We start from the raw sequence: 27464 nt of genomic DNA, 5'->3' as shown, positions 1-27464 counted from the left end.
GGTTGTTGACACTTCAAAAATTTAAAAATTAAAAAAATAAAAATTCCAAACTTGTGAATTGTTTGCTGGTGAATCGCCTTCAAAAAATTAAAAAAAGTATTAGCTACAAGGGTCGCTGATTGCTAAATAGTCCTCTGGTGCGCTATAGCCCAATGCTATCCTCATGCGGATGAGTCGCCGATAAGCTCATGAAACAAGGTCACTGTTGTTGCTATCCTTGTGCCAATGTGTGCGGCCGACAAACTTAGAAAAATACAATGAGGGACGAGGGACCACATCATCCAAGTAAGCCAAAAAAAAACCTAAAATGAATGTCCACAAAGTAAAAACCGCATTGAAAAAAACTTGAAATTCGGAAAAGTTACACGGGATCCGTTTCTGATTTGCGGGATTCGTTTCCAGATTTCGGGATCTGTTTCCAATTCAAGTATTCGTTTCCAGCCAACAAAGATTCGCCACGTGCCAGTTCTTGAACGGATCTAGGCAGATCTAGATCCAGATCCGGATCAGATACGTGGATCTGTGTATCTTGGACCACAGAGTGTCGGATCCGGTAACTTGGGTTCTATGGTTGATGTGTTTGTCTTTTGATTTATTTAAGTTTCCAGAATATCAATTATTTGTGTTTATGAGTTTTTACCAATGTTGCACTAATCGTTATCGGGATTAATTCGGCGCGGGGAAAAAATCGGAAAAAATTGTAAAAATCGGTAATAATTGGGAAAAAATCGTAACATACAAAAATATTCATTTTTTTCAATTTTTTTAATATCTAAACCATCTACAACATAAAATAAATACATTGACACATAAATATGATAAAAGAACTAATATATATGATGTTTAATATCATTTCTAGTGCTACATCACACATAACAGTGAATCAGTAAGTCCTGATTCCTGAGTCCCAACTTAGCCTGAAAATATCAACAAAAAATATAATAATGTATCTCATGAGTCATAATTTCATATACAATGAAATGAACCAAATAACTAAAGTCTAATACTATTGATTTCCTCTGCCCCTCTTGTGAGAAAATGCCATAGCTTTCCCTTTCCCTATAGATGTAGATGTTGGTGGAGTTGGGACTGGACTCTGCTGTGCTCTAGAAGTTGAAGAACTAGGAGCTATAGGAGGTAGACCACGTCCTCTACTAGTGGCAGGGGTAGCCCGGGCAGGTGATGTCACCTCCTCCCCTGTTGCTTCGCCTCCTCTTCCTCCTCCCCCTCCACTACCTCCTGCACTAACCATCATCAACAGACTCCATGAGAGGCCTCTCGGTCTCAACCCTCCATGCAACAGTGGTGTCAATCCCATCCAATGAGATGGCCTCCATATCAGGTGTCCTCTCAAGTTGCCTCACCCACAATCGAAGATTGTAGTGACGTAGACCATGTCATTAAGTCGCTGGGACTCTAACCTGTACAAAGATCATGAAATAATAATTATAAAAAAAATATTGTTTAATGAATTCAAAAAATTATTTGGAAATTTGCAATATTTTAAATTTTTAAGTGTTAACCTGTTGCGCTTCTTGTTGTGTATTTTTGCAAATACACTCCAGTTGCGCTCACATCCTGAGGAGTTACATGTTTGGCTGAGGATTCGAATGGCAAGCTTTTGCAGAAGGGGTACTCTGGCACCATACATTCTCTACCATGTATCTACAACAAAATTACAAATAAAATTTTAAATAAACATAAGAAAAAAATGGAATTTGAAGAGACAATGAAATTTGAAACAAACTAAAAAATCCCAGGAATTTTAATCGTCCTATCAGTCACAGCCATGTCAAAGCTAGATGTGCCACCTGCCATCCTGTAGGTCTCAATTTCTTTAGAAATTTTTGTACGTTCTGCTGGAGATTGCACCATCCTCTGAACACAGGTTAAGAATCCATCTATGATCTCAGCATCAAATACGAACCCACATGCGTAAGAAAATGTGGGGTTTAGGTAGATCTCTGCAGCATGAATGGGATGATGGAGTGTGTTGTTCCATTGTTCATCAATCACTTTTCATAGGAGGAGTTGTTTCTGAAACCCTCATCTCCCTTATCATCATAGTAGGCCCGAATGGATTCTTTCGCCCTGTCCATGACCTCATACAAATAGCCCATTGCGGGCTTCTCACCATTAACTAATCGAAGAACCTTTATCAAAGGTTCAGTAACGGTGCACACCTCCTGCACTGTCGCCCAGAAGTCTTCCTGGTATGAAACTAGTTTGCATATGGCCTCTCCCTTTAGTTTGCGGCTCATTGTCAAAGCACGCCACTCCTCTGAAAGAAACATTCTCTTCACATCCCACATAGAATTCAAGAGGGATTGAAGAGATATGAAACTGGTGGCAAACCGTGTAATGGCGGGGCGCACCAACTCTTTGTTGTTGGTGAATTTTCTCATCAAGCTAAGCACAGATGTATGATTATATATAAATTTTGTAATGCTTTTTGATGACTCAACATTATTTTTGACAAAGGAAATTTTCCCTATGTCCTCCAACATCAAATCAATACAATGTGCAACATAAGGTGTCCAAATAAAGTAGGATGCCTCTCCATAAGCATCCTTTCAGTAGCAACAAATTTGCAGCATTGTCTGTTATGACTTGGACGACATGTTCTGCACCCACCTCCAAAATAAACACATCCAGCAAATCACATAAAGTTTTTGCATCTTTGATATGTGCAGATGCATCAACAGATTTGATAAACATAGTCCCCTTGGGACAACTAACCAAGAAATTTATAAGGGTTCTCCCATTTTGGTCAGTCCAACCATCCGACATCACAGTGCATCCTGTTTGTGCCCATGATTCTCTAAACTCCAATCTTTTGGTGCATTCAAGCTTTTCATTTTGAAGAATCCGGCCTCTAATGTCATGATAAGAAGGGATTTTGTACCCTGGGCCAACAGTTGCAATAGCATCAATAGCAGGCTGGAAAAATGGATTATTCCTTATAATGCTGAAAGGAATATCACTCCAAAGGAGAAATTTGGCCAACAACTTGTCAGCTTGTTCTTTCTCAGTTTTTTTAAGCATTGAAGTGATAGATGGCTGTGAACCAGGTGTGGTTCGAGGAACAAAAAATGATGAGGCAGCTATCGGGTTGGTTGATGTTGCAGTAGAACCAGTGCCATTTCCTTGTTCAGCTGACTTTGTTAGTTGCTTCTTCATTTATGCTTTAGCCTCTCTATTGTGGTCTAAATTTTCCAAAGATGTTATGGCTTTTCGGATGATTTCAAGATTTGTATTTGTGCAAGGCCCTACATCAAATCCAGGGATTTGTGCAAGGTGATACTTCAATCTGTACACCCCCATGGACATATGGTGCCCACACAACTTGCAAGACAAGTTCATTCTATCAATCCCTCCATCAGGGTCACCAAATTCCCACAGAGGGTCCAATTTCCTTGGCATGTTTGACTTTGAACTTTGAACTTGAAGTTGAAAACTAGAATGGTGATTTGGTGAACCTATGGCAAAATAAGGATTAAAATTTACAAGTTACAAACTTACAATTTACATTGTACAAAAACTAAAAAAAAATTACATACAATTTAAGAAATTTTAAGTTTTAACAAACAAAATAAAAATTCAAAAGACATTAGACAAATGTCAAAAACCCCATCAAGATTCAAATCAATTCAAAAATATTTGATAACCCATTGAATTCCTTTGATAAACAATGGGTTATCCAGATTCCAAACCCAAAAAAAAACATAGGAAAAAACCCAAACAAAGTTACAAAACACAAAACTTTGGTGCCTATACCAGTTTTATGGAGAAAATTCGTCTCTTCCTTAGCTCACACTTCATTTTTCTCCTCCATTTAGCGGATTCAGCTCCCAAATGACCAAGAGCTCACTCCAAGACTCCAAACCCCCGTCGCGCGCTTGTCTGTTGTCCAAATGAGAAAAAAAATCGTGTTTTTTAGTTATAAATCGCGCTGTCCTCAAGGGGCACGAAAAAATCGCGATTTTTTCATAAAAATCAACGATTTTTTTTTTTGTTGTTAATTTGTTTTCGTTTTAATCGGCCGATTAAATTGCGAAGTTAAAAAAATTGCGATTTTACGATTTTATCGCGATTAGTGCAACACTGGTTTTTACACTTAAAAGATTACAAATCAGAACTTTATATTTAATTAAATTTAAATATAAAGTTCTGAAATATCATGGTTACAAATTTGAATCATCATTATTTTAACTTATATGGTAAAACGGATCTTAATTTATAACAATTATTTATATTTTATATACATTTCACATATTTACTAAGTCACAGGACACGTCCTCCAAGGTCTCGTGTCCCGTATTTAACGTGCCAGACACGAAAACGGCCCTAAAACATGTCGAAAACGTTTTTTGTCGTGTCCTCTAAAACGTAAAACGTATTTGGGCGTTTTAGTCGTGTCCTGCTCCTGGAAAACGAGTATTCGGTTTATAGAAAACGTTGCCCTAACGTTTTTTTCTCCGGTTGAATACGTACCCCATGAAATCACTAGTTTAAAGCCCACGCAATTATTTTTTTGGGGTTCTTTTCCTATTTTCCTCGGCCGTTTTCCTCCACCGTCGCTCTCCGTTGCTGTATATTCGTCCTGTGGAGCCGTTGTGTGGAGCCGAGTGTGGACTGAGTCATCTCCATGGACTCGTGGATTGGTCGCAGCGTGTGTGAGGTTTGGCAACGTTCAGGCAAACCGTTGTCTGTGTATATTCATCGTGTGGACTGTGGAGTTTGGTCGCAGGCTCGCAGCGTGTGACGTTTGGAAACTTGGCACTTGGCAGGCTGCAGCGTGTGACGTTTGGAAACTTGGCACTTTCCGCAGATTTTTCACGTTTCATTTGCAGTTCATGACATATATTTTATTCAAATGTTTTGACCTCTTTTAACATTTCATTTGCAGTTCATGACATATATTTTATTCAAATGATTTAAAATTAAAAATATCTAAATACTCTTTTATGGTTTTGAACGTTGGAAGATGTGTTTGCAGCTTACGCGTTATGGTTTTCAACGCAACTTCTGTTTTCTGTTTTAGTTGCTATTAATTACGCCCTAAATCACTCACGTTGTGGCTCTTCACATTGGTTTTTTCAGCATTAATCTTAATGTTGGATGGAAAATGATTTAGCTTAGCATTATTTTTAATTTCATAAAACTACACTATCAAACTATTATCGCCAAAAAACCAAAATTAGACGAGACTCAATCTTATTTACTTTTTACTTGATGTTATTGACTTTTCATTTTTAATCTAAATATATTTCGTCATACTGATACTATAGATTTTGTATTTAGCTTATGGCTTATCTCCTATTTCTCAGTCTTCAGATTTTCTAATTGGTTTTAAGTTTTATCACACAACTTTCTATCATATTTGGAATCTAGAAACACATGTAAATTGTCAAACTACTTCTCTTTTTATATTTAACAAAAAAAATTAATCGTCAAATCACATCCCGTGCTTCAGTTGGACGTTACTTGTCATTTTGACTATCTAAACCATATTTTACTCTTAACAAAACTTAACTGTGTAATTATTATTACATTTGGCATTTTTCTCTCCATTCGTAAACTACCATGCAATAAAATAACAATAACAATAAAATAAAATAAGGATGCAAAGAATTCGGCAACAATTATTCAATATCACATTCTAATTTCTAAATAGTAAATTCTGATTCTATTTATTTTTTTAAAATGAACTATGAACTTTGAAGTAATTATATTTTAATTTGATTAGATAAGCTGTAGCCTGCAATTTAATATGGATAAAAAACTATATTTTGGTATATATATATATCTATATATATATATATATATTTGTTAAATATATATAAAACGTGTCCCTCATGTCCTGTTTCCAGGTTTCTGCGTTTCGTATTGAATACTCGTATTTACGTGTCCTCCGTGTTTCGTGTCATGTGACTTGGCATATTTATATATAGAAATATTTTTATTTCTAATTATATGTTTATTAATTAATTCTAGACATGAAGTTTTGAAGTATAATGGTTACAAATATGAATCATCATTATTTAAATTTCTTTTAATATGACATGCATATTATGAATTTTTTCCAGGAGATTGTCCGCAATTTTATTAATAAAAACAAAATTATAATATAACAAATTGAATTGAATTGACGTATTATTTTTATTATTACTTATTACTTTTAATTACCTGTTTAATTGAGGTAACATTATGTTTTACTATTATTTTATTGTTATTATTATTATTATTTGATCTAACACTTCTGTACATCATCTCATCTAACACACCACTACAACATCTCCTCCATACTGGGCTATAGAGCATCTCTTGGCACCATAATCTTCTCAGAATCTTACAAATCTGAATCCGAATTTGTATATGGTAATGTGTTTATAATGCCTATTGCAAACTCATTTTTGGTGACTACTTAATGGATATGAGCAAGGCTAGACAATTTACTTGGTTATAGCATATTTCTCTGCCTTAGCTCTGTGTACGGTAATGTGTTCGTAATGCCTATTGCAAACTCATTTCTGGTGACTACTTAATGGACATGAGGAAGGCTAGACAATGTACTCAGTTATAGCGTATTTCTCTGCTTTAGCTCTGTCATCAGGGAAGAAGCAACTCAGGTTCTCAAATAAATTAGGACAGAATTTCTAATAGTGTGTTACCATGAAAATTTATGTATTGCTCTGTGAAATGCAGATTCTTCGATTATGCTGATCATGACTTGAGGATTCCTGATGACCCCAATTTCAAAGTAATGCCCGAGGGCTGGGAAGCAGTTGCTAAAGATAAAGATGGAAGGCCATGGGAGATATCTCAGAAGGAAGAGGATATCTTACTTCAAGAATTTGAGCGGCGTATGGCCTTTAATAAAATTCAGGTATTTTCTGGTTTCCATTTTGCATTATCACAGCAATTTGTTGTCTTATGTTCTTAGGATCCATATCTATGAATTGGATTTATTTTCCTGTGTCCAGATTGCTAATTTTGTCAAATCCCATATCTTTAGTCGAAGGAGGCCTATAGATGGATGGAAGTACATGATAGAGGAATTAGGTCCAAATTCTAAAAAAGGAAGGGGTCTGGCCAACAAGTTTACTGGTTCGTCTAATGGTCCAAGAAGGTCTTTTGATGACAATGAAAAAGGAATAGTCAGAAGGGAGTTTGTTGGAAATCGACAGTAGATCAACCAACAGCTGAAAGTGAAAATTGATTGTGATGAAGTGAAGCATCATACATACTTAATGTAAATATATTATTGAATGAGTCAATTTATCCATAATTATACTGCCCTGTAGTTGTGTATGTAAATGATTTTGACTCATAATTGTTAATTCACAAGTGGTTAGACATTCTAGGCAGCTGTGCCTGATTTGTTTCCATTTTTGTTTGAAGTACTTACAGCTGCGTTTCCGGTGGGATAGATTAGAGTAATTCTGAAGAAATATAATATTCGTATTCCATTTCAATTTTCTTCTTTTAAAAAGTTGAAGGTTTAGTCAAACCGTGGACTTGAATTTTTGGGTCATAGCTATATTATCTATTCTAACAATTTTTTCTACTTAACAATTCTCTAGTTTCTTCAATAGTTTGAGATAGGATTTTTGTCTTCCATATGTGAACTGGAGATTTATCCCTTCTTATGGATATATAGTGGCATGTGAAGAGCATTTGCCACCCTTTTTAAACAATATTGGTTGGATTCCAGTATCTACTTTGTGAAAAATAAAAGGAGTCTTAAAATTTGCAGTTTATGTGGCAGAATAGTATGTTGTGTTGCATTGGGAAATGAGTTTTTTTGGGCGGTGTGTTCTACAATTTTTTTTGTTCACTTTTTTCTGGGTTGTGATTAGTGGAACTGGCAATTGGAGTGGTCTCATACTCATGTGGCATGGGGTCAGTTTTGTCCGCTACCACTATAACCACTATGTGCAACACAACCACCCCTAATGTGGACATGAATTAATTGGGGGATCGAACCAAAGACCTCACAATATTTTACAGAACATGTTTAAATGCTTTGTCAAGTGAGCTGTCCCCCGGGGTTGGAAAATGAGGAATAATAAGGATGCAATGATGGTCTATTTTTCATGTGGAAGTCCAAAAACATGGAAGTAAAGAGCCAGGGAAATGTCCATTGGAATTGCCAATTCAATGTGGTTTGGCTAGAAAGAATTACCGTTTAGTTGGTCACTCTGGATATGCATTATGGAAGCTCTTGAACAATTAATAGAAACACATATCACATCATGGCAGAATAGTATGTCCTATTGCAATGGAAAATGACAAATTATAATGATGCACTGGTGGTCTGTTTTTGGTTGGAAAGAGCAGAAACGGGAAAGAAAAGACGCAGGGAAATGTCCATTAGAATTACCAATTCGATGTGGTCTGGCAGAAAATATATGCATCATGGAAGTTCTTAAACAATTAGTAGCAAAGATGCCAATTAGATACATTTGGTCATTTTAATCATTAAAAGAACAACAACACAACTACTTGTGATGAAAGTTGTATTAGTTTTTTCAAGTGGGCACTGTATTGCCCAGCACTATTCGGTATCTCAACATTGCACAAACAAACTGATCTGTTAGTGGGTACCATTCCAAATCATGTTAATCTGTCATCTCTATAAAAACGATTCCCTTGAGGGTGGTGTACCTAGAAGAGTTTACCAATGCACGGTATTGAGATTCAGATTTGAAAGCGGACACGGTTTATCAATCTAAAAGTGGTGTCTGGCATCACATTTCAAAGGCCTGCACACATGCTCACGTGCACACGCACGCGTATTTAATTGATACTGCATATGAAACCCATCAAACTAGTCCAACTTATAATCCTGTGATTTATGCTTTACAGGTTTTGAACCTGGATCATTAGCTCCTATGGGTCAAAGGTAAATGTGAAGACTATGGACAAACATATCAGCTCCGAAGTGATAAATTCTCACTTTAGTGCCTATTGATTTCTCCTCCATTTTTTTCAGTGAATTTTCAAAATATTTGCCATGTACAATTACTTATCTTTTAGTACACTTTTGAAATTTGATCTGAACCTACTACGTGCACACACTATGATACAAATTCCTTTCGTCTCAGAATCTGCATTATGGTAAACTCAATGTGTATGAATATTTATGTCAAATATGAGAGTGCCCAAACTATCTTATAATTGCTAATATCGAAAAGGCATTACAAGGACAAGTCTGATTGGCTTCTATAAGTGTTTTTTCCATAATTTCTTTGGAGATTAGATTTCTTCCTTTCAAACTTTTCTATTTCATAAATCAATAAGTACAAGTTCTGAAAGATGTCATTATTTTCCTCTGATTTATTATTTCTGCGAGTACAAGAGGTTGACTGGTTTGGTGGCAGCAAACTTCTTCAAAAGAGTGACAAGATGGAAGCAGATTCATCCCTTTTGTGATATTTTTATGATGTCTTTATTTCTGGCATCTATTTGTATTTAGAGAAGGTCTAACATTTAATGCTAGTGCTAATAACTGAATTATTTTGCAAATTTTTTTTTGCTGATTTAATCATATCAGAATGACCCTAGAAGGATTCTTTATTCTATTATGTTTTATTCCCCCCCTCTGAATGTTTTTGTATGAGTTTTTTACGTTATAAACATTTCTAAAATAAGTTTTGGGCAATAGTTCTCATAGGAACTAGCCGAAGAGCAGGTTGTACTCTGATTTATTAATAAAAATCAACCATTGCTAACTATATTTATTGTGTATACTTCTCCAAAATTTCACTTCAATTACATGAACAGTTTAAGCTGAAATTTGCTTCATGCTTGCGTAGCCTTGAGGCCAACAAAGCCTTACTTTAATTTGCTCATAAAATCGTTTTTGTTTCAGTTTACTGTTGTTCACATTTTCTTTCCATTTGCTGTCATACATTGTTCATATGTACACATTTTTATTTCTTTGTTGTAACATGTAATTATTACATTTTCTATTTTTTTTTTCAATTTTGTGTTTATATTCTCCTTGTTGTAAATAACTCTGTAAATAAACATTAAGTCAACAATTAGGGCGTAAAACATGTTCCTAATCCCATTATCCCACACGCCTAGTGAGATTTGAAGGTTTGTCAGTGAAGTGCAAAAACCTTCATTCGTCAACATCTTTTGGTGACCATACTAGGGAATAGACTAATCCCTGGTATCTCTCATGACCATTCCATCCACCAATTAGTCCAATCTTGACAATCATTAAAAAGGCCAACAAAATATTGCACATTCACTATTTGATTATATCCTCAATATGATTCCAACTTTTTCATTGAACTCAAATGGTCTTGGGTTGTTATAGCATGAGATATTGAATTACAAGAGCAAAGGGAAGCCTTAGAAACACGTCTATGGGAGCGTGGTGCTCAAAGATAGTTGGCTTATGACCACTGAATCTCGATCCTCCGAGAGGATTCCTAGATAAAGTCTTGAATACCCTTTGATTGATGAGGTCCAAAGACGTAAAGTTGTGTTCGCCGTTGAAGTTTGTTGTCAATTCTTGCAAAGTTTCACTAGTTTTTCAAGAACCACCTCACTAGCATGAAGAATCATTTATAGAACATAGCTTTCTACCCAAGCATCCACTCAATATTCATCTTCCTCTTCATCGACATAGTCTACCACTGTGTCATCTTCCACACTAATCAACAACTTAATTCCACTAACAATCCTGTTCAATCCATCACCAATCTTGCTAAAGTGATAAGAAAATATGGATTATTTAAATTTGAAGAAGATATGAACACTATTTCATGGCATGTTCCATCACCTTTGAATCTCGTGCCTATTAGTACCCCATCGCTGAGGTTCAAAGATCATCTTCCAAGATTTTCCGGTGACGATACTATAATTGCTAGCAAACATTTGATCGTCTTTTCCAATGCTTTTCACAACATAAGTGCCACCTAACGATACATGTATGTGCTTTTCATTAATTCCTTACAAGGGAAGGCAACAACTAATTTTTTTGAGTTGCCTCCTAAGGTTTTCTTGACCTAAGAATAGTTGTGCTATGGTTCAAATCTATTTAGGGCCAGCCACAGAGCCTCATTGATCTCTTAAATGATTACAACAATGTCGCCTTTACATAGGGTGAATCAATTAAATCTTTCAATTACGCTTCACTAAGTTGTATAACCATATCCTCGAGATCGCAATGCCACAAAAACAAGCGACCATGATGCATTATTATAGCACCTTGCCTCCTACCTATCGTCATCAATTAGAAGAAAAGAACGCTGATAATTTGGTCTTTGCCTTCAAATATGCCCAGAGTACAAAGAACAGTTATGTCGAACTAGTCTCTCATTAGAAGACTCTTCTAATCAAGTTGATATGTCTTCATGAGTAACCAGATTATTTCTTTTGAAAGAATGATTGCAACTCAACCTCATCTCGAGGTTTATACTTAAGTGCTCATTTATACTCCTTCCCAAGCTTATCAATCAAATCCTCTTATCTCTCACCCATGGTGCCACTTTTGTAAGGAATACCATGATGAAAAGACTTGTGAAATTATAAAAAATGTGAGAGAGAATCTTTGGGACAAGGCCAGACTTACTATTTCCACACCAGACTAGGTGGATGATAATGAAGTATTGGTTGTTGAGCCTAGGAGCACCTTCAAAGCTCTAAATGCAAAAAATCAACCTTTCAAGAAACATGGAAGTCATAAGGTTCCCGTCCCCTTTTTCATATTCATATGTAAATAACCCATCCTTTGCTCCCAATGTAAATTTTGATTCTTCTTCCTCTTCAAGCTTGTCTCGTTTTAGCATTCTTAAACATAAAGCTTGTATTAACGCTGAATCCTTTTTACTATATATGGCCACTATACCTGAGCAACAACAACAATTGAAATTTTTTCTTGAAGGAAAAGTGTTTGCTCTTGTACATACTCTTGAGATACAACATGAAGATGAATTTGTCGAAGGTAAGATCTTCATTGTACATAATGCTTGAAGCTTCCCAAAGAATCCTCCTTTTATGTCACAATGAAAGTTCACGATAAAATCATACACTCTTGTTTAGTCGATGGTGGCTCAGACCCTAATGTAATGACAAAGGTTATTACAAAAGAGTTAGGCCTTGAATGTTTTGAAGAAACTCCTAAGAAAGTATTGACTTTTAATAATTCCATACAAGAAACTATAACAAAAATTAAATATCTCACATTGGTTATATGCGTGCATCCCAAGATAAGACTGACTCGCAACATTCAACCGATGGATATGTCGATTAGAAATTACTCTACTATCCTTGGTAGACACTCGCACACAAAAACATTTGGATATCTTATCTCTTGGTGGAGATTATATGACTTTACCAAAGGATGGACAAAATTATAATAGTCTTTAGTGAGGGTAGAATTACACCATACATAAAGGGTTTATATCAGTGTTGCACTAATCGCGATAAAATCATAAAATCCCGATTTTTTTAACTTCGCGATTTAATCGGCCGATGAAAACGAATTTTTTATTTTTTATTTTTATTAAATTATTTTTTAATTTAATTTAATTTATTAATTTATTTTTTTTCGCCGATTTTTATGGTAAAAATCATGCCCTTTTGCGGACAACGCGATTTATAATTAAAAAACACGATTTTTTTTACTCATTTGGACAACAGACAGGTGCGCGACGGGGATTTGGAGTCTTGGAGTGAGCTCTTGGTCATTTGGGAGTTGAATCCTCTAACTAGAGGAGAAAAACGAAGTGTGAGCTAAGGAGGAGACGAATTTTCTCCATAAAACCGGTATGGGCACCAACGTTTTGTGTTTTGTAACTTTGTTTTGGTTTTTTTTCTATGTTTTTGGTTGGGTTTGGAATCTGGATAACCCATTGTTTATCAAAAGAATTCAATGGGTTATCAAATATTTTTGAATTGATTTGAATCTTGATGGAGTTTTTGACATTTGTCCAATATCATTTGATTTTTGTTTTGTTTGTTAAAACTTAAAATTTCTTAAATTGTATGTAATTTTTTTTTAGTATTTGTACAATGTAAATTGTAAGTTTGTAACTTGTAAATTGTAATCCTTATTTTGCCATAGGTTCACCGAATCACCATTCAAGTTTTCAACTTCAAGTTCAAAGTCAAACATGCCAAGGAAATTGGACCCTCTGTGGGAATTTGACAACCCTGATGGAGGGATTGATAGAATAAACTTGTCTTGCAAGTTATGTGGGCACCATATGTCCGGGCGGGTGTACAGATTGAAGTATCACCTTGCACAAATCCCTGGATTTGATATAGGGCCTTGCACAAATACAAATCCTGAAATCATCTGAAAAGCCATGAAATCATTGGAAAATTTAGACCACAATAGAGAGATCAAAGCAGAAATGAAGAAGCAACTAACAAAGTCAGTTGAACAAGGAAGTGACACTGGTTCTACTGCAGCATCAACCAACCCGGTAGCTGCCTCATCATTTTTTGTTCCTCGAACCACACTTGGTTCACAACCATCTATCAGTTCAATGCTTAAAAAATTGAGAAAGAACAAGCTGACAAGTTGTTGGCCAAATTTTTCTTTTGGAGTGATATTCCTTTCAGCGTTGTAAGGAATAATCTATTTTTCCAGCGTGCTGGTGATGCTATTGCAACTGTTGGCTCAGGGTACAAAATCCATTCTTATCATCACATTAGAGGCCAGATTCTTCAAAATGAAAAGCTTGACTGCACCAAAAGATTGAAGGAGTTTAGGGAATCATGGGCACACACAGGATACACTGTGATGTCAGATGGTTGGACTGACCAAAATGGGAGAACTCTTATAAACTTTTTAGTTAGTTGTCCCAAGGGGACTATGTTTATCAAATCTGTTGATGCATCTGCAGATATCAAAGATGCAAAAACTTTATGTGATTCGCTGGATGTGTTTATTTTGGAGGTGGGTGTAGAACATGTTGTCCAAGTCATAATGGACAATGCTGCAAATTATGTTGCTGCTAACAGGATGTTTATGGAGAGGCATCCTACTTTATTTTGGACACCTTGTGCTGCACATTGTATTGATTTGATGTTGGAGGACATAGGGAAAATTTCATTTGTCAAAGATATTGTTGAGTCATCAAAAAGCATTACAAAATTTATATATAATCATACATATGTGCTTAGCTTGATGAGAAAATTCACTAACAACAAAGAGTTGGTGCGCCTCGTCATTACACGGTTTGCCACCAGTTTCATATCTCTTCAATCCTTCTTGAATTTTATGTGGGATGTGAAGAGAATGTTTCTTTCAGAGGAGTGGCTTGCTTTAACAATGAGCCACAAACCAGAGGGAGAGGCCATATGCAGACTAGTTTCATACCAGGAAGACTTCTGGGCGGGAGTGCAGGGGGTATGCACCATTACTGAATCTTTGGTAAAGGTTCTTCGATTAGTTGATGGTGAGAAGCCCGCAATGGGCTATTTGTATGAGGCCATGGACAGGGCGAAAGAATCCATTCAGGCCTACTATAATGATAAGGGAGATGAGGGGTTTCAGAGACGACTCCTCCTATGGGAAGTGATTGATGAACGATGGAAAAACACACTCCATCGTCCCATTCATGCTGCAGGGATCTACCTAAACCCCACATTTTCTTACACATGTGGGTTTGTATTTGATGCTGAGATTATGGATAGATTCTTAACCTGTGTTTAGAGGATGGTGCGATCTCCAGCAGAACGTACAGAGATCTCTAAAGAAATTGAGACATATAGGATGGCAGGTGGCACATTTGGCTTTGACATGGCTGTGACTGATAGGATGATCAAAACGCTAGGTATTTTTTAGTTTGTTTCAAATTTCATTGTCTTTTCAAATTCCATTTTTTTTTTGTGTTTATTTAAAATTTTATTTGTAATTTTATTGTAGATGTATGGTGGAGAATGTATGGTGCCAGGGTACCCCTTCTGCAAAAGCTTGCCATTCGAATCCTCAGCTAAACATGTAGCTCCTCAGGTTGTGAGCGCAACTGGAGTGTATTTGAAAAATACACAACAAGAAATGCAATAGGTTAACACTTAAAAATTTAAAATATTGCAAATTTCCAAATAATTTTTTGAATTCATTAAACAATATTTTTTTATAATTATTATTTCATGATCTTTATATAGGTTGGAGTCCCAACGACTTAATGACATGGTCTACGTCTACTACAATCTTTGATTGTGGGTGAGACAACTTGAGAGGACACCTGATATGGAGGCCATCACATTGGATGAGATTGACACCATCGCTGCATGGAGGGTTGACGCTGAGAGGCCTCTCATGGAGTCCACTGATGATTGGTTAGTGCAAGAGGTAGTGGAGGAGGAGGAGGAAGAGGAGGCGACAGAGCAACAGGAAGAGGAGGTGACATCACCTGCCCAGGCTACCCCTACCACCAGTAGAGGACGTGGTCTACTTCCTATAGCTCCTAGTTGTTCAGTGTCTATAGCACAGCAGAGTCCACTGCCAACTCCACGAGTGTCTACATCTAGAGGGAAAGGGAAAACTATGGCATTTTCTCGCAAGAGGGGCAGAGGAAATCAATAGTATTAGACTTTATTTATTTGGTTCATTTCATTGTATATGACATTATGACTCATGAGATACATTATTATATTTTTGGTTGATATTTTGAGGTTGAGTTGGGACTCAGGAGTCAGGACTTACTATTCAGGACATGATTCACTGTTATGTGTGATGTAGCACTAGAAATGATATTAAACATCTTATATATTAGTTATTTTATCATATTTATGTGTATTTATTTTATGTTGTAAATGGTTTAGATATTAAAAAAATTGAAAAAAAATGAATATTTTTGTATGTTACGATTTTTTTTACGATTTTTTTTCCCGATTTTTACGATTTTTTACGATTTTTTCCCCGCGCTGAATTAATCCTGATAACGATTAGTGCAACATTGGTTTATATCAACCCCATATTAATTATATCAAAGAAGATATTGATGTTTGTTCTCTTTTCACTAAGGAAGGCCAACTGAAGTCCATCAGGATGATCAAGTATGACATCTACATTTCGATTGCGCATCTTCTAATGAAGGAAATGGTGCAAATATTGTGTTTTACTCTCCCCACGGAAAGATGCATCAATACACCTAGAAACTTGAATTTGATTGCACCAATAATGTGGCCTAGTTGAAGCCTTACTTTTGGGAATCAAACAAGCTATTAGCTTAGGCTATAAATATTTGACTACCTTCGGCAACTCAAAACTTATTTGCCAATTTAGTTAGAAAAGGCTATTCTCCCTCTAACAAGTTTATCAAGCGATACACACAAGCTGCATGACAAAGATATCTAAACTTCTTGCTTTCAATATCACTCATGTTTAGAGGCAATTGAACGCCCTGGATGTCGCTTCGCTGCCTACGCTACTAATCCTTAAAAACAAATCTTACCTGAAATGCCAAATTGTATCCTTCAATCTTTATATAGGCCTCGTCTTCCGAATAATGAGGGAGACTGGCAAGTGTTTCCTAATGATGAGAGCATTTGTGCTTTCATCCAAAATCATCCCGCGAATAAGGAGATTATCTCAATAGAAGACAATAAGTACATAAGTTGGATTTCTCCATTGGAAAACTCTTTTTCCCACAACAATGTGCACAACACAACGAAATAACATAAGGAGTAATACAAAACTAAAATTGGCAAAACCATGTCAGTAAACATCGAGACCCTTGAGGAATCCAAAATATTATAGATTGGGGTTGAATGTTTTGAAGAAGAGAAGAAAAGGTTGATTGACCTTTTCAAAGAATTAAGTGACATCTTTCCCTAGTCCTATAAGGATCTTTGTGGTTTTGATCTAAGCATCATGCAACACACAATCCCTATTAAAGATGATGCCAAGCCAGTTAGGTAGAGGTAGAGACCAGTCAACCCTACTCTAGAAGCTACCATTAGGAAGGAGCTTGAGAAGTTGTTTGATTTCCATATCATTTTTCCTATTAAATTTTCAGAGTGGGTAGCAAACTTCGTTCCGTTAAGAAAGAAAACCAAAAAATTCATTTATGATTTGATTATCGGGCCTCGAATAAAAAAGCTAATGTCAATGATCATTCCCCCCTTTTTAATATGGATTAAATCTTGCAACAGGTTGTGGGTTCCCAAATGATATCCCTTCTTGACAACTTCTCTGGTTATAACTAGATTTGCCTCAAGAACACTGACAAATATAAAACCACCTTTACAACACATTGGGGCACCTTCGTGTACAAACGTATGCATTTTAGGCTAATCAATGCAGGTGCCACCTTCCAAAGGGTTATACAAATAACCTTTGATTACCTTATCGAGAAGATCATCCGGATCTATATCAATGATATTATTGTTTACTCCAAGAACCGCTTCAATCACTTTCAACACTTTAGACAAGTACTTTTAAAATGCAAGAAGTATGGGATATCTCTCAATCCCAAGAAGTATGTTGTTGGTGTAACATCAAGCAAACTCATTGGACACGTTGTCTCTAACGCCGGAGTCAGTATTGACCTAGAAAGAGTTGAGGCAATCAAAAACCTCCCAACCCTAAATTCTAAGAAAGAAATTCAATCTTTTATGGGAAAAATTAACTTTATTTGAAGTTTTATCTGTGATTTTGCAAGAATTGTCAAATCAATATATAATCTCTGTATTCAAGCTTATGTGATCCATAATGAATTAAACAAAGTCTTTCGGTAGAAATCACATGAGAGAATTTTTTGGCCAAAAAAAATTCTATCATGTGATTTCAACTGAAAAACTTTATTTAATATATAATCTTTTAAAGTGGGACCAGACTTTCAAATGGGAGCATGTCGCTCAATGGGCTATCTTTGAAGGCATTGCTTTTGCTCTTATTTTCGCAAAACTTGACTTAGCCAAGGGATTCATTATATACTCAAACAAAGAGGAGGAAGCCATCTGCATCAAACAAAGAGGAGGAAGCCATCTCTGACATCCTTATGCAAAAGAATGATCTGGGTGAAGAGCACCTATATCCTTTACGAGTCAACATTTATTAGACGATGAAGTCAAATAGTCATTGATTGAGAAACACGCTTATGCACTAGTTAAGGCTATATAAAATTCAGGGACTATATTTTGTGCAAGCATACAAAGGCATGAGTTCCTTTGCCTTATCCTAAATTTATGCTCTCTCAGACCATGTTGTCAGGGAAGCTAACACATTGGCTTACCAAGATACAAGAACACAATCTAACGATTATTGCTTTGAAAACCATCAAGGGACGCGACCTTCTCTTCATTTGGCCTAACACTCTGAGCGAAGTGAAGTTGATAATAACGATGATTCCTTATCCGCTCTTTTTGTGATTAATGAGCACCAAATAGACATTGCAGATCACCCATGGTATAAGGACATAATCTTTTATCTGCAAAATGAAAGACGTCTTGAAATTATTGATAAATGATAGTGTAGAAGGCTGCGGTTTGAATATTCAAAGTAATTTAATTCTTAACATTATTGTTTCACAGATCCTTCGATGGGCTATAGCTTCATTGTGTAGACGATAAATAAGCCAGCAGACTCTTAAAGATATTGCATGGATCTACTTTCTCTGACATGCACAGTGGTGGTCACTTTGTTGTCAAATCCATAGCTCATAAAATATTAAGATCTAGCTTATATTGGCCAACTATTTTCAGAGACGGTTATAGATTTGGTCCTTCCCTTGGGAAATATTCATTTCAACCCAATTTACTGTTACTGAATTTTGTGCCAAATATCGAATCGAATGAAACATTCGACATCTTCGACCTACTACCCTCAAGGTAGTGGTCAAGCCGAATTGACCAATAAGAATATGATTTGAACTCTCAAAAGGATCATCCATGATAAGCCTAGAAACTGGCACAATTTGTTGAAATAAGGGCAGACCAAACCACAATCAAGTCGAGTATCCAATCTTCCCCTTTCATCATGTATATGGTCAGTGTGTTGTTATGCATGTAGTTCAAAAGCTCATCTCTTTGAGATTGACTTACATGCTAAAAAATTGAATTCCACAGACGTACCTCAAAGGGTTCTTGAACTGCTAGCTTTGGAAGAGCAAAGAAGAAATCATTCACTTGATAATTTAAAAAGAATAATGCAAACTAGTAAGAAATATTTTCATAAAATATCTAAAAATGTTATTTTTCATGTTGGTCAAATAATTTTCTTGTGGGATTCTCTTTATGTTGAGAAAGGAACACACTCAAAATTTCAAAAATTGTGGATTGTTCCTTTTATCATAGTTGCTATTGTCAAAACCAATTCCTACTTGTTAAAAGATAATGATGATAATCTATTCTCCTACACAACAAATGGCTCTCACAAATGGCTCTCACCTCAAGCCTTACAATGAGGCAAATAAGGAATAAAACAAAAAACATTTCACTTTTTGTTTGTACATGTCGTTTTCTTTGCTTTACTTTAGTTTTCATATTTTCAATCATTTACATTGACTTTCCTTTTACATAGTTGATTTTACTTTTCTACTTGATTTTTTAATAAGTAATTTCACTTCAGCTTATTACATTGTTGTTCCATATTTTTCTATTTTTGTCTGTTTATTTTACATTTGACATGAGTGAATACAACAATATCAATAATACAATTGCGTCTTTCCTTGATATGATAGAAGCTATTCTCTATGTAAGATTTTTTATGCTAATATCTTTCAACTTGACAACATTAAACAAGAAAGCATGATGCATGTTGCAAGACTATTAGTCTTCTCCTTATCTTTACCTACATAAAACACCACATGTTATTTCTCTTTTTCCGCCTTTCACATCTCTCGCTTTCCATTCCCCCATGACAACTTGCTACTCTCTGTCTCACAACGAAAAACTACAGGAAATTATGAATTACGGTATGTTTCTCACACACACACCTACCTGCAGATCATTGAGAATGCCTGTTAGTTCTCCCTTGAAAATAAAGAAACGAAACAAAACAATAAAACTTAAACTAAATGGTAGGTGGCCCCCCTCCCCAAAAGTGTAATAACGAGATCACTATGATATTTTGTTTTATTTCTACATTCAAAGGTTGCTATAAAAGGATCTATGTTTCGTTTCTACATTCAAGGTTGCTATAAAAAGATCTATGGTTACAGTTTTTATCATGCGAATTCAGTAAATTTCGATAAGGTTGACATTATATTAGTATGGTTCTTCACATTTCATAATCACTACGTAATAGAAGGGTTATATAATAAAGGTATCAAAGGTTTATATTGTAAGGGCCTGACCTTTGTTTCTTTTCAAATAAGAAAACAAAACCTTAGACGATGAATTATGTCAATGGCCATTAACCAAATCCTAATCACTATATAGTGAAACACATTATATTACAAGTATATTGACCTTCGACATGTGGCTGAAAGGCAATGTGAATGTTTAGATGATTAAGTGCTATTTGACTTGTATAATTTAGGGGATTTTACAAATTATATTCTGCATGTGGAATTATTAAGCGCATCCAACTCGATCACATATACCATATGGTGATAAATTTTATTTAACCTACGACGACAAAGTTTCAATGATTTAAGTTTTGATATGGTTTTTACGCATACTCTAATTGCTTTAAAGATGAGTAAATGACATCAAATCAATTGATGTTAAATGACATCGGAAATGTAGAATTTTATCATAGTGATTCGAAGCCTGTCGTCGAGATATTTGATAAAATTATGGTTTGGTTTGAATGTGTATTAAGCCATCGCTCCATATGGTACTAACACAATCTTGGGACATTAGTGTACACTACACTCCATTTGATTTGATGCCGAACAGATGGTACTATTGATATGAAAATCAATTTCCCTCCTCACGTGTCACCATTTTGCAGTCCATGGTACAATGATTTAATTATCGATAGCTAAGTTAGTAAAGAGACTCGACGTGCCTCCGAAAGCTCGGTCGGGCTTTGGGCAATTGCTTGAACGTAGGGAGCAAGTGGTTTTGACTTCATTTTGATACCAGGAACCAACTGAAAATACTTGAAACGCCTATAAAAAATCCTAGTTTGATGCACCATATATGCGTTGGGATAAAGATATGTTCTAAGCACTTCACACATGTACATAACAAGTTAAGTGTGTCTAATCTCAATTTATTGTGCTTGCACTAGGGCAATAGGGTTAAGGCCATTCTTAATTATTCCCATAATTACATTTTCCCAGTGTTTTTCTGTTCAAGCTTTGCATTTATAAGAAAACATGCATTTCTGATAAGTCTATCAGTTCAAAAACCCACTGCTCTCGTAAAACCACATTTCCTATTATGCTCATTTATATGGTTTAACCTTTTGACATTGATAAGTTGAGTCTCCAGTACTGTGATTCAAAGAATCAACGTGATATCAGTAAGGGGGTCGTTTCTTTCTTAACCATGAGCACTACATTTTTAGGTAACATTTCTTCTTCCCTTGAAATCAGTTATTTTTTATTTTTTATTTTATTTTACATGTGCTCCCATTCCTTTTATCAACACATTGGTTTGTAATATTATTATGGGTTCATGGTATTATTTTTTGTTACGCACTCCATGTTGAGAAAGTGTAACTAGATTTGGTCTTCATAATGACATGATCTTTGTAAACAATAAATTATTTTTGTATGCATTATTACATAAATTACATGAGCAAGAAATATTATAGGTCTAAAAACTTTTTCTTGATGTCTTAAGATTTTATTATTATGTCAAAGAGTCTATCATATATGAAGAAGCTCTTCTTCATGAGCTTGTGTACAAGCTTATGTAAAATGTATTAAGCTAAAGCAGCCCTCCAAGAGCAAGAACAATCCTCCATTCGCAAGCTCAAGAAGTCTGCATGCAACTTGATAACAAACTCATCAAGTCAGCTTCAATATTAAATTAAATATATAAATGGCAGTCATGTCGGCTCGGATAAAAAACATGTTCTCATAGGTGGCTAGGCTTTGCGCAAAAGATAAGGACAAAACTTGCATTCTCTTTGAAGTTTTACGGATGGATTCAAGGAGCAGAGATCCGCATCAAGAAAGGACAAGACTTCGGGTTTGACTGCACCATGGATGGGTATAAGGTGCAGGCAGTCCAAACCTTGGAGCTCTCTAAAGTCTTGATGGTGATTGCAGTTAGTAATCATGGAAACTCGCATTCTTCTGAGGTATTAGGATGGGTGTGAAGAGGATTTCGGTTGGGTTGAAGTGCTCACATTACAAGAAGCAGTCTTGCCATAATGGTGACGAGTAAAGTCTCCGTATTAAAGTGAAGAGCATTAAGACCTGTCTCTTAGCAGCCTCAACATATATATATATATATATATATATATATATAGCAGTCTTGCCATAATGGTGACGAGTAAAGTCTCCGTATTAAAGTGAAGAGCATTAAGACCTGTCTCTTAGCAGCCTCGACATATATATATATATATATATATATACTCTCGACACAGTCTGTTGGAAGTTTGACAATGAATTATGTAAATATGAGTAATAATTGTATTAGTTACTACTAGTTAGTTTTATACCGAAATAATAGTTATGTAATGGAGGAGGCTTGTATAAAACTAGTGAAAGCCCGAGAAATGTAATCATGGAGAATCATTGTTGATTGAATAGAGATTCCAATCCCTTGCCCCGTGGATGTTTCCTTAACACCCTGTCAAGGTTTTACCACGTAAATCCTGTGTTGTTATTTGTGTGTTTGATTTCAGTTTTCCAGTTAGTTATGAGCTTTTCTTGGTCAATGTATAACTGAATGTTTATTTTATTTCGTCATTTCCCCTATTCGAATTGCAATTGGTATCAGAGCAAAGTTGAATTGAGTATGGAGTCCAAAAGTGCTGTTAAGAGGCTGCATGAAAGGGAGGAAGTCGAGAAGACTATTGCCAAACCTTGTATTCTTAGCATGAAGGCTGTGTGTCTCTGTGTTCAACGTGAAGGCTGCATTCTCAGTGTGAAGGCTGCATTCTCAGTGTGAAGGCTGTGTGTCTCTGCGTGAAGGTGAGCAGATCTCTGCGCCTAGCCAGTTCTACGCTGCCAGACCTGCGTGAGGGAGAGAACTCATTATCTGAGCGTGAGTCTGCTTGTGTAAAAAAAATATAATGTGACAGAGTGAGACAGCACGCAGAGGTCAGAGCGTGAGAGGCTTGAGGCTTGTCTTCTCTGCGTTTGAGGAGGAGGCCATCTGCGTCCATCTGTGTTTGAAGAGGAGTACGCTTCTGCGTGAGGAGGCTATCTGTGCCCATCTCTACGTGAAGTGTTGCATGAGCAGAGCGTGAAGAGGAAGCAACACTGCATACGCCCTCTGCCCTCTGCGTATGTTCTGAAAAATCGTGGAGTGGTTCCATTGGCCAGGGCCTCATGCTTTCCAGAACCTGTCCAGTGCCTCTGCGTTGACTGACGAGGAACCTGCGTGTGAATTGCTGCCACTGCAAACCCATTTTCTGCGCGTGGAGGGGCCTTTGTGGAATCCCGTTGCTTGTTAAACAAAACGTGAAGGGAGTCATTGCCCAGTCTTCGCTGCAGAGAAAGAAAGAGCCGCTGGACCAGGCTGCATACTTGTTGCTGGCCACCTGTGTGTGATCACCTTGGAAGGCCGTTTTGTTTTGTTTTTTTTTTTTTTAATTTGTGAAGAAATTCAGGGTTTGTTGAAAGATTTCTTTGAAGTAAAAAAAATAAAATCTTTGAAGGGTTTGTTGAAAGATTTCTGTGAAGTGAAGAAAATCTTTGAAGTGAAGAACAAAGTTTGTTTGTTTGTTTGTTTGTTTGTTTATTTTTTTGTTTTTGTTTTTGTTTTTGTTTTTTGTTTTTTTTTTTTTTTTTTTTTGTTTTGTTTTTTTTTTTTTTTCCAGATTTCATTTAAATTGAAGAAAAATAAATCCAAGGGTTTCTTCCATTAAATTGATGAAAAATAAAACAAAAGATTTGAAATAAAAATCTGTTGAATTGGGGAATTATTTTTTTTCATCAAAAGTTTTTTTAAGAAAGGGAAAAAAAATTATAAACCCTAGTTGAAAGATTGAAACCCTAGGAAGAAAAAATGGCCAAGATGTCGAATGCAAAATTCGAGGTGGAGAAATTCACCGGCAAGAGCAATTTTGCTCTTTGGAAATTGAAAGTTAGGGATCTGCTTATGCAACAAGGGTTGCACAAGGCATTGGATGGGGCAACTAAGAAACCTGCAACCATGACCATTCAGACTGGGAGGACTTGGATGCCCGAGCTCTTAGTACCATTTGGTTATGCCTGGCGGATGAGGTTCTCTTCAACATTGTTGAAGAGAGTACAGCTTCAGGATTGTGGGAAAAACTGTAAAAACTCTATATGACAAAGTCATTAACCAATAGAATTTATCTGAAAAGACAGTTGTACAGTCTTCGAATGAAAGAAGGTTCAAAAGTTGTAGAACATTTGAATGTTTTTAATACACTCATATGCCAATTAACAGATATGGAAGTTAAAATTCAGGAAGAAGTAAAGCCATAACCTTGCTGTGTTCTCTGCCTGAATCATGGGATCACTTCGTAACTTCAATCAGCTTGAGCACTGCTAATTCTTTGAAGTTTGAATCCGTCGTGGGAGCTCTCTTGTCTGAAGAAGTACGAAGGAAATCCAATACTGAAACAGTTGCATCAGAAGCCATAGTGGCTAGAGGACGCTCAAAGGAAAGAGGAGAAAAACCAAGGGGTTCTTCCATTTCTAAATCGAAGGAAAAAAAGTGTAAGGCAAAATGTTTGCACTGCAATAAAATTGGACACTTGAAGAAAGACTGTTGGAAACAAAAAGAATCTGATAACCCGAAGAAGGAAGCGAATCAGGTCGATTCAGGTATGATAGACAAAGTTTTATCTACTGAAGAATTATGTATGATAGATGAAACTTCATCTATCATACCTGAATCGACCTGATTCGCTTCCTTCTTCGGGTTATCAGATTCTTTTGTATGATAGATGAAACTTCACTTGAATGTAATGTCTCTCAGGGTTTAGAAAGCTGGCTGTTAGACTCTGGTGCTTCTCATCACATGTGTCCACACAAAAATTGGTTTACTTCGTATGAAAATGTAAATGGTAGTTCTGTGTTTATGGGTAATAATGTGTCATGTCACGCTGTTGGGATGGGAAATATCAGGATTAAGATGTATGATAACACAGTTAGAACATTAACTAGCGTTAGACATGTACTTGATTTGAAGAAAAAATTGATTTCTTTGGGAGTTTTGGATTCAGATGGTTATAAGTTTACAGGTCAGGATGGCGTCTTGAAAGTCTTTAAAGGAGCCCTAGTGGTTATGAAAGCAGAAAAGGTCGGAAATCTTTACAGGTTAAAAAGAAGTACTCAGGTCAGTGAAGCAACGGTTGCGTCATAAAAGGAAGAAGCAGGTACTTGTCTATGGAATCAACGATTAGGTCATATGAGCGAGAAAGGTCTTCAGATACTAATGAAACGTAAATCTCTTCCCGATCTGAAATCCTTGAAGTTAGATTTCTGTAAACATTGTGTGTATGGAAAACAGTGTAAACAAAGATTTAAAGTTGGAAATCATAATAGTAAAGATATTTTAGACTATATTCATTCTGATTTGTGGGGACCATCCCCTGTTGTATCATATAGAGGTGCTCTATATTTTTTAACGTTTTTGATGATTTCTCCCGTAAAGTTTGGGTCTTTATGCTAAAAAAAGAAGTTGATGTATTCAATGTCTTTAAACAATTTAAAACAATGGTAGAGAAAAGAATAGGAAAATCTATTAAATGTTTAAGAACTGACAATGGTGGTGAGTTCACTTCAATTGAATTTGAACAATACTGTAAGGATGAGGGAATTATTAGACACAAGACTGCTGTTTATACTCAACAAAATGGTGTTGCTGAGCGTATGAATCAGACTCTTATGGAAAGAGCTAGAAGCATGATCATGAATGCTAACTTGCAAAAGGAGTTGTGGGTAGAAGCAGTATCTACTGCTTGTTATTTAGTTAACAAATCACCTTCAGTAGCAATTAATTGTAAAATTCTTGAAGAAGTTTGGACAGGTCAGTCTTGTGATTATTCACATTTGAAGATATTTGGCTGTGATGCTTATTCTCTTATTCCTAAAAATCAACGTTCAAAATTAGATCCAAAATCGAAGTGTTATGTCTTTGTTGGCTATGACTATGCAGTGAAAGGATACAGGTTGTGGGATGTTACATTGCAGAAGATAGTCATTAGTCGAGATGTAACATTTGATGAATCTTCTCTTTTAAAATCAAATGTTGAAAGAATTGAACAGGAACAGGTATCGCCAAATCAACGAGTTCAGTTGGAGGCTAGAACTTTCAGTGACAGTCAAAAGGAAGGAGAGACTTCTGGAGAAAAAGGTGTTGAAGACACAAAGGAAGCTGTTGAAGCTTCTGAACCAGTTTAACAACTAGCCACTCTAAGAAGGTCTACAAGGGAAAGAAAAACTCCCAAAAGGTATGAAGATTCTGCTTCATCTTTTGCTTTGATTACTAAATATGGGGAACCTTCTTGTTATCTGGAAGCAGTAGATGATACAGATAGCAAAAAATGGAAAACGGCTATGGAAGAAGAAATGGATTCCTTAGCCAAGAACAATACCTGGGATCTTGTAGAGCTTCCTGAAGGGAGAAGTGTTGTTGGATGCAAGTGGGTCTTCAAACTGAAACAGAAAGTTGATGGAAGTATCGAAAGGTATAAGGCAAGACTGGTAGCAAAAGGATATTCTCAGGTTGAAGGTATAGACTATCATGAGATTTTTTCTCCAGTTGTAAAACTTGTTTCTATTCGTACTGTGTTGGCACTAACTACGTTACTTAATCTTGAGTTAGAACAGTTAGATGTTAAAACAAATTTTTTACATGGTGATTTGAATGAAGAGATATATATGGAACAACCAGAAGGTTTTGTACAAGGTCGCAACAGAAGATTAGTTTGCAAGCTCATGAAATCATTGTATGGTCTGAGGCAGTCTCCCAGACAATGGTACAAGAAGTTTGATTCCTTCATGGTGAACCAGAACTTTATAAGAAGTGAGTATGATCATTGTGTATACTTCAGAAGTTTCAATGGCATATTCATTATCTTAGCTTTGTATGTTGACGATATGCTTATTGCAAGCAAAAGCATGGAAGAGATCAACAGGTTAAAGGCTCAGCTCTCTAGGACGTCTGATATGAAGGATCTTGGAGCAGAAAAACATATCTTGGGCATGGAGATACACAGAGACAGGAAAAATGGTAAGCTTTGGTTATCACAGCAGAAGTATGTGGAGAAAGTACTTGAAAAGTTCTCTATGAACAGTGTGAAACCTGTTAATGTTCCACTAGCTTCCCATTTTAAGATTTCTTCGGTTTTGAGTTCTAGAATTGATGAAGAAAAGTAGTATATGTCTCATGTACCATATGAAAATGTTGGAGGCAACTTAATGTATGCGATGGTATCT

The 27464-nt window shown here is 36.0% G+C and overlaps 1 protein-coding gene across 2 annotated transcripts in view; it reads left to right on the top strand.

Annotated features, from left to right (window-relative positions):
* Window positions 1-7478, top strand: part of LOC149180393 (mucin-like protein) — an 85605-nt gene extending 78127 nt beyond the window's left edge. Inside the window, exons 2-3 of one of the 2 annotated variants that reach the window (XM_089416095.1) lie at window positions 6709-6889; window positions 7019-7478. In XM_089416095.1, the coding sequence (XP_089272221.1) occupies window positions 6709-6889; window positions 7019-7078 (241 nt within the window). In that variant the 3' untranslated portion in view covers window positions 7079-7478. Of the gene's footprint in view, window positions 1-6708; window positions 6890-6986 lie in introns of both variants that reach the window. The other variant, XM_089416094.1, reaches the window with a different exon arrangement.
* Window positions 7479-27464: the final 19986 nt, after the last annotated feature.

This window comes from Pinus tabuliformis, chromosome 3_2 (genome assembly GCF_031772625.1).
Source record: "Pinus tabuliformis cultivar Carrire ecotype Pingquan chromosome 3_2, CPIR1, whole genome shotgun sequence".
NCBI lineage: Eukaryota > Viridiplantae > Streptophyta > Pinopsida > Pinales > Pinaceae > Pinus > Pinus tabuliformis.
Note: the sequence above shows the minus strand (reverse complement) of the source record. Positions and strands in the feature narration are given on the sequence as shown.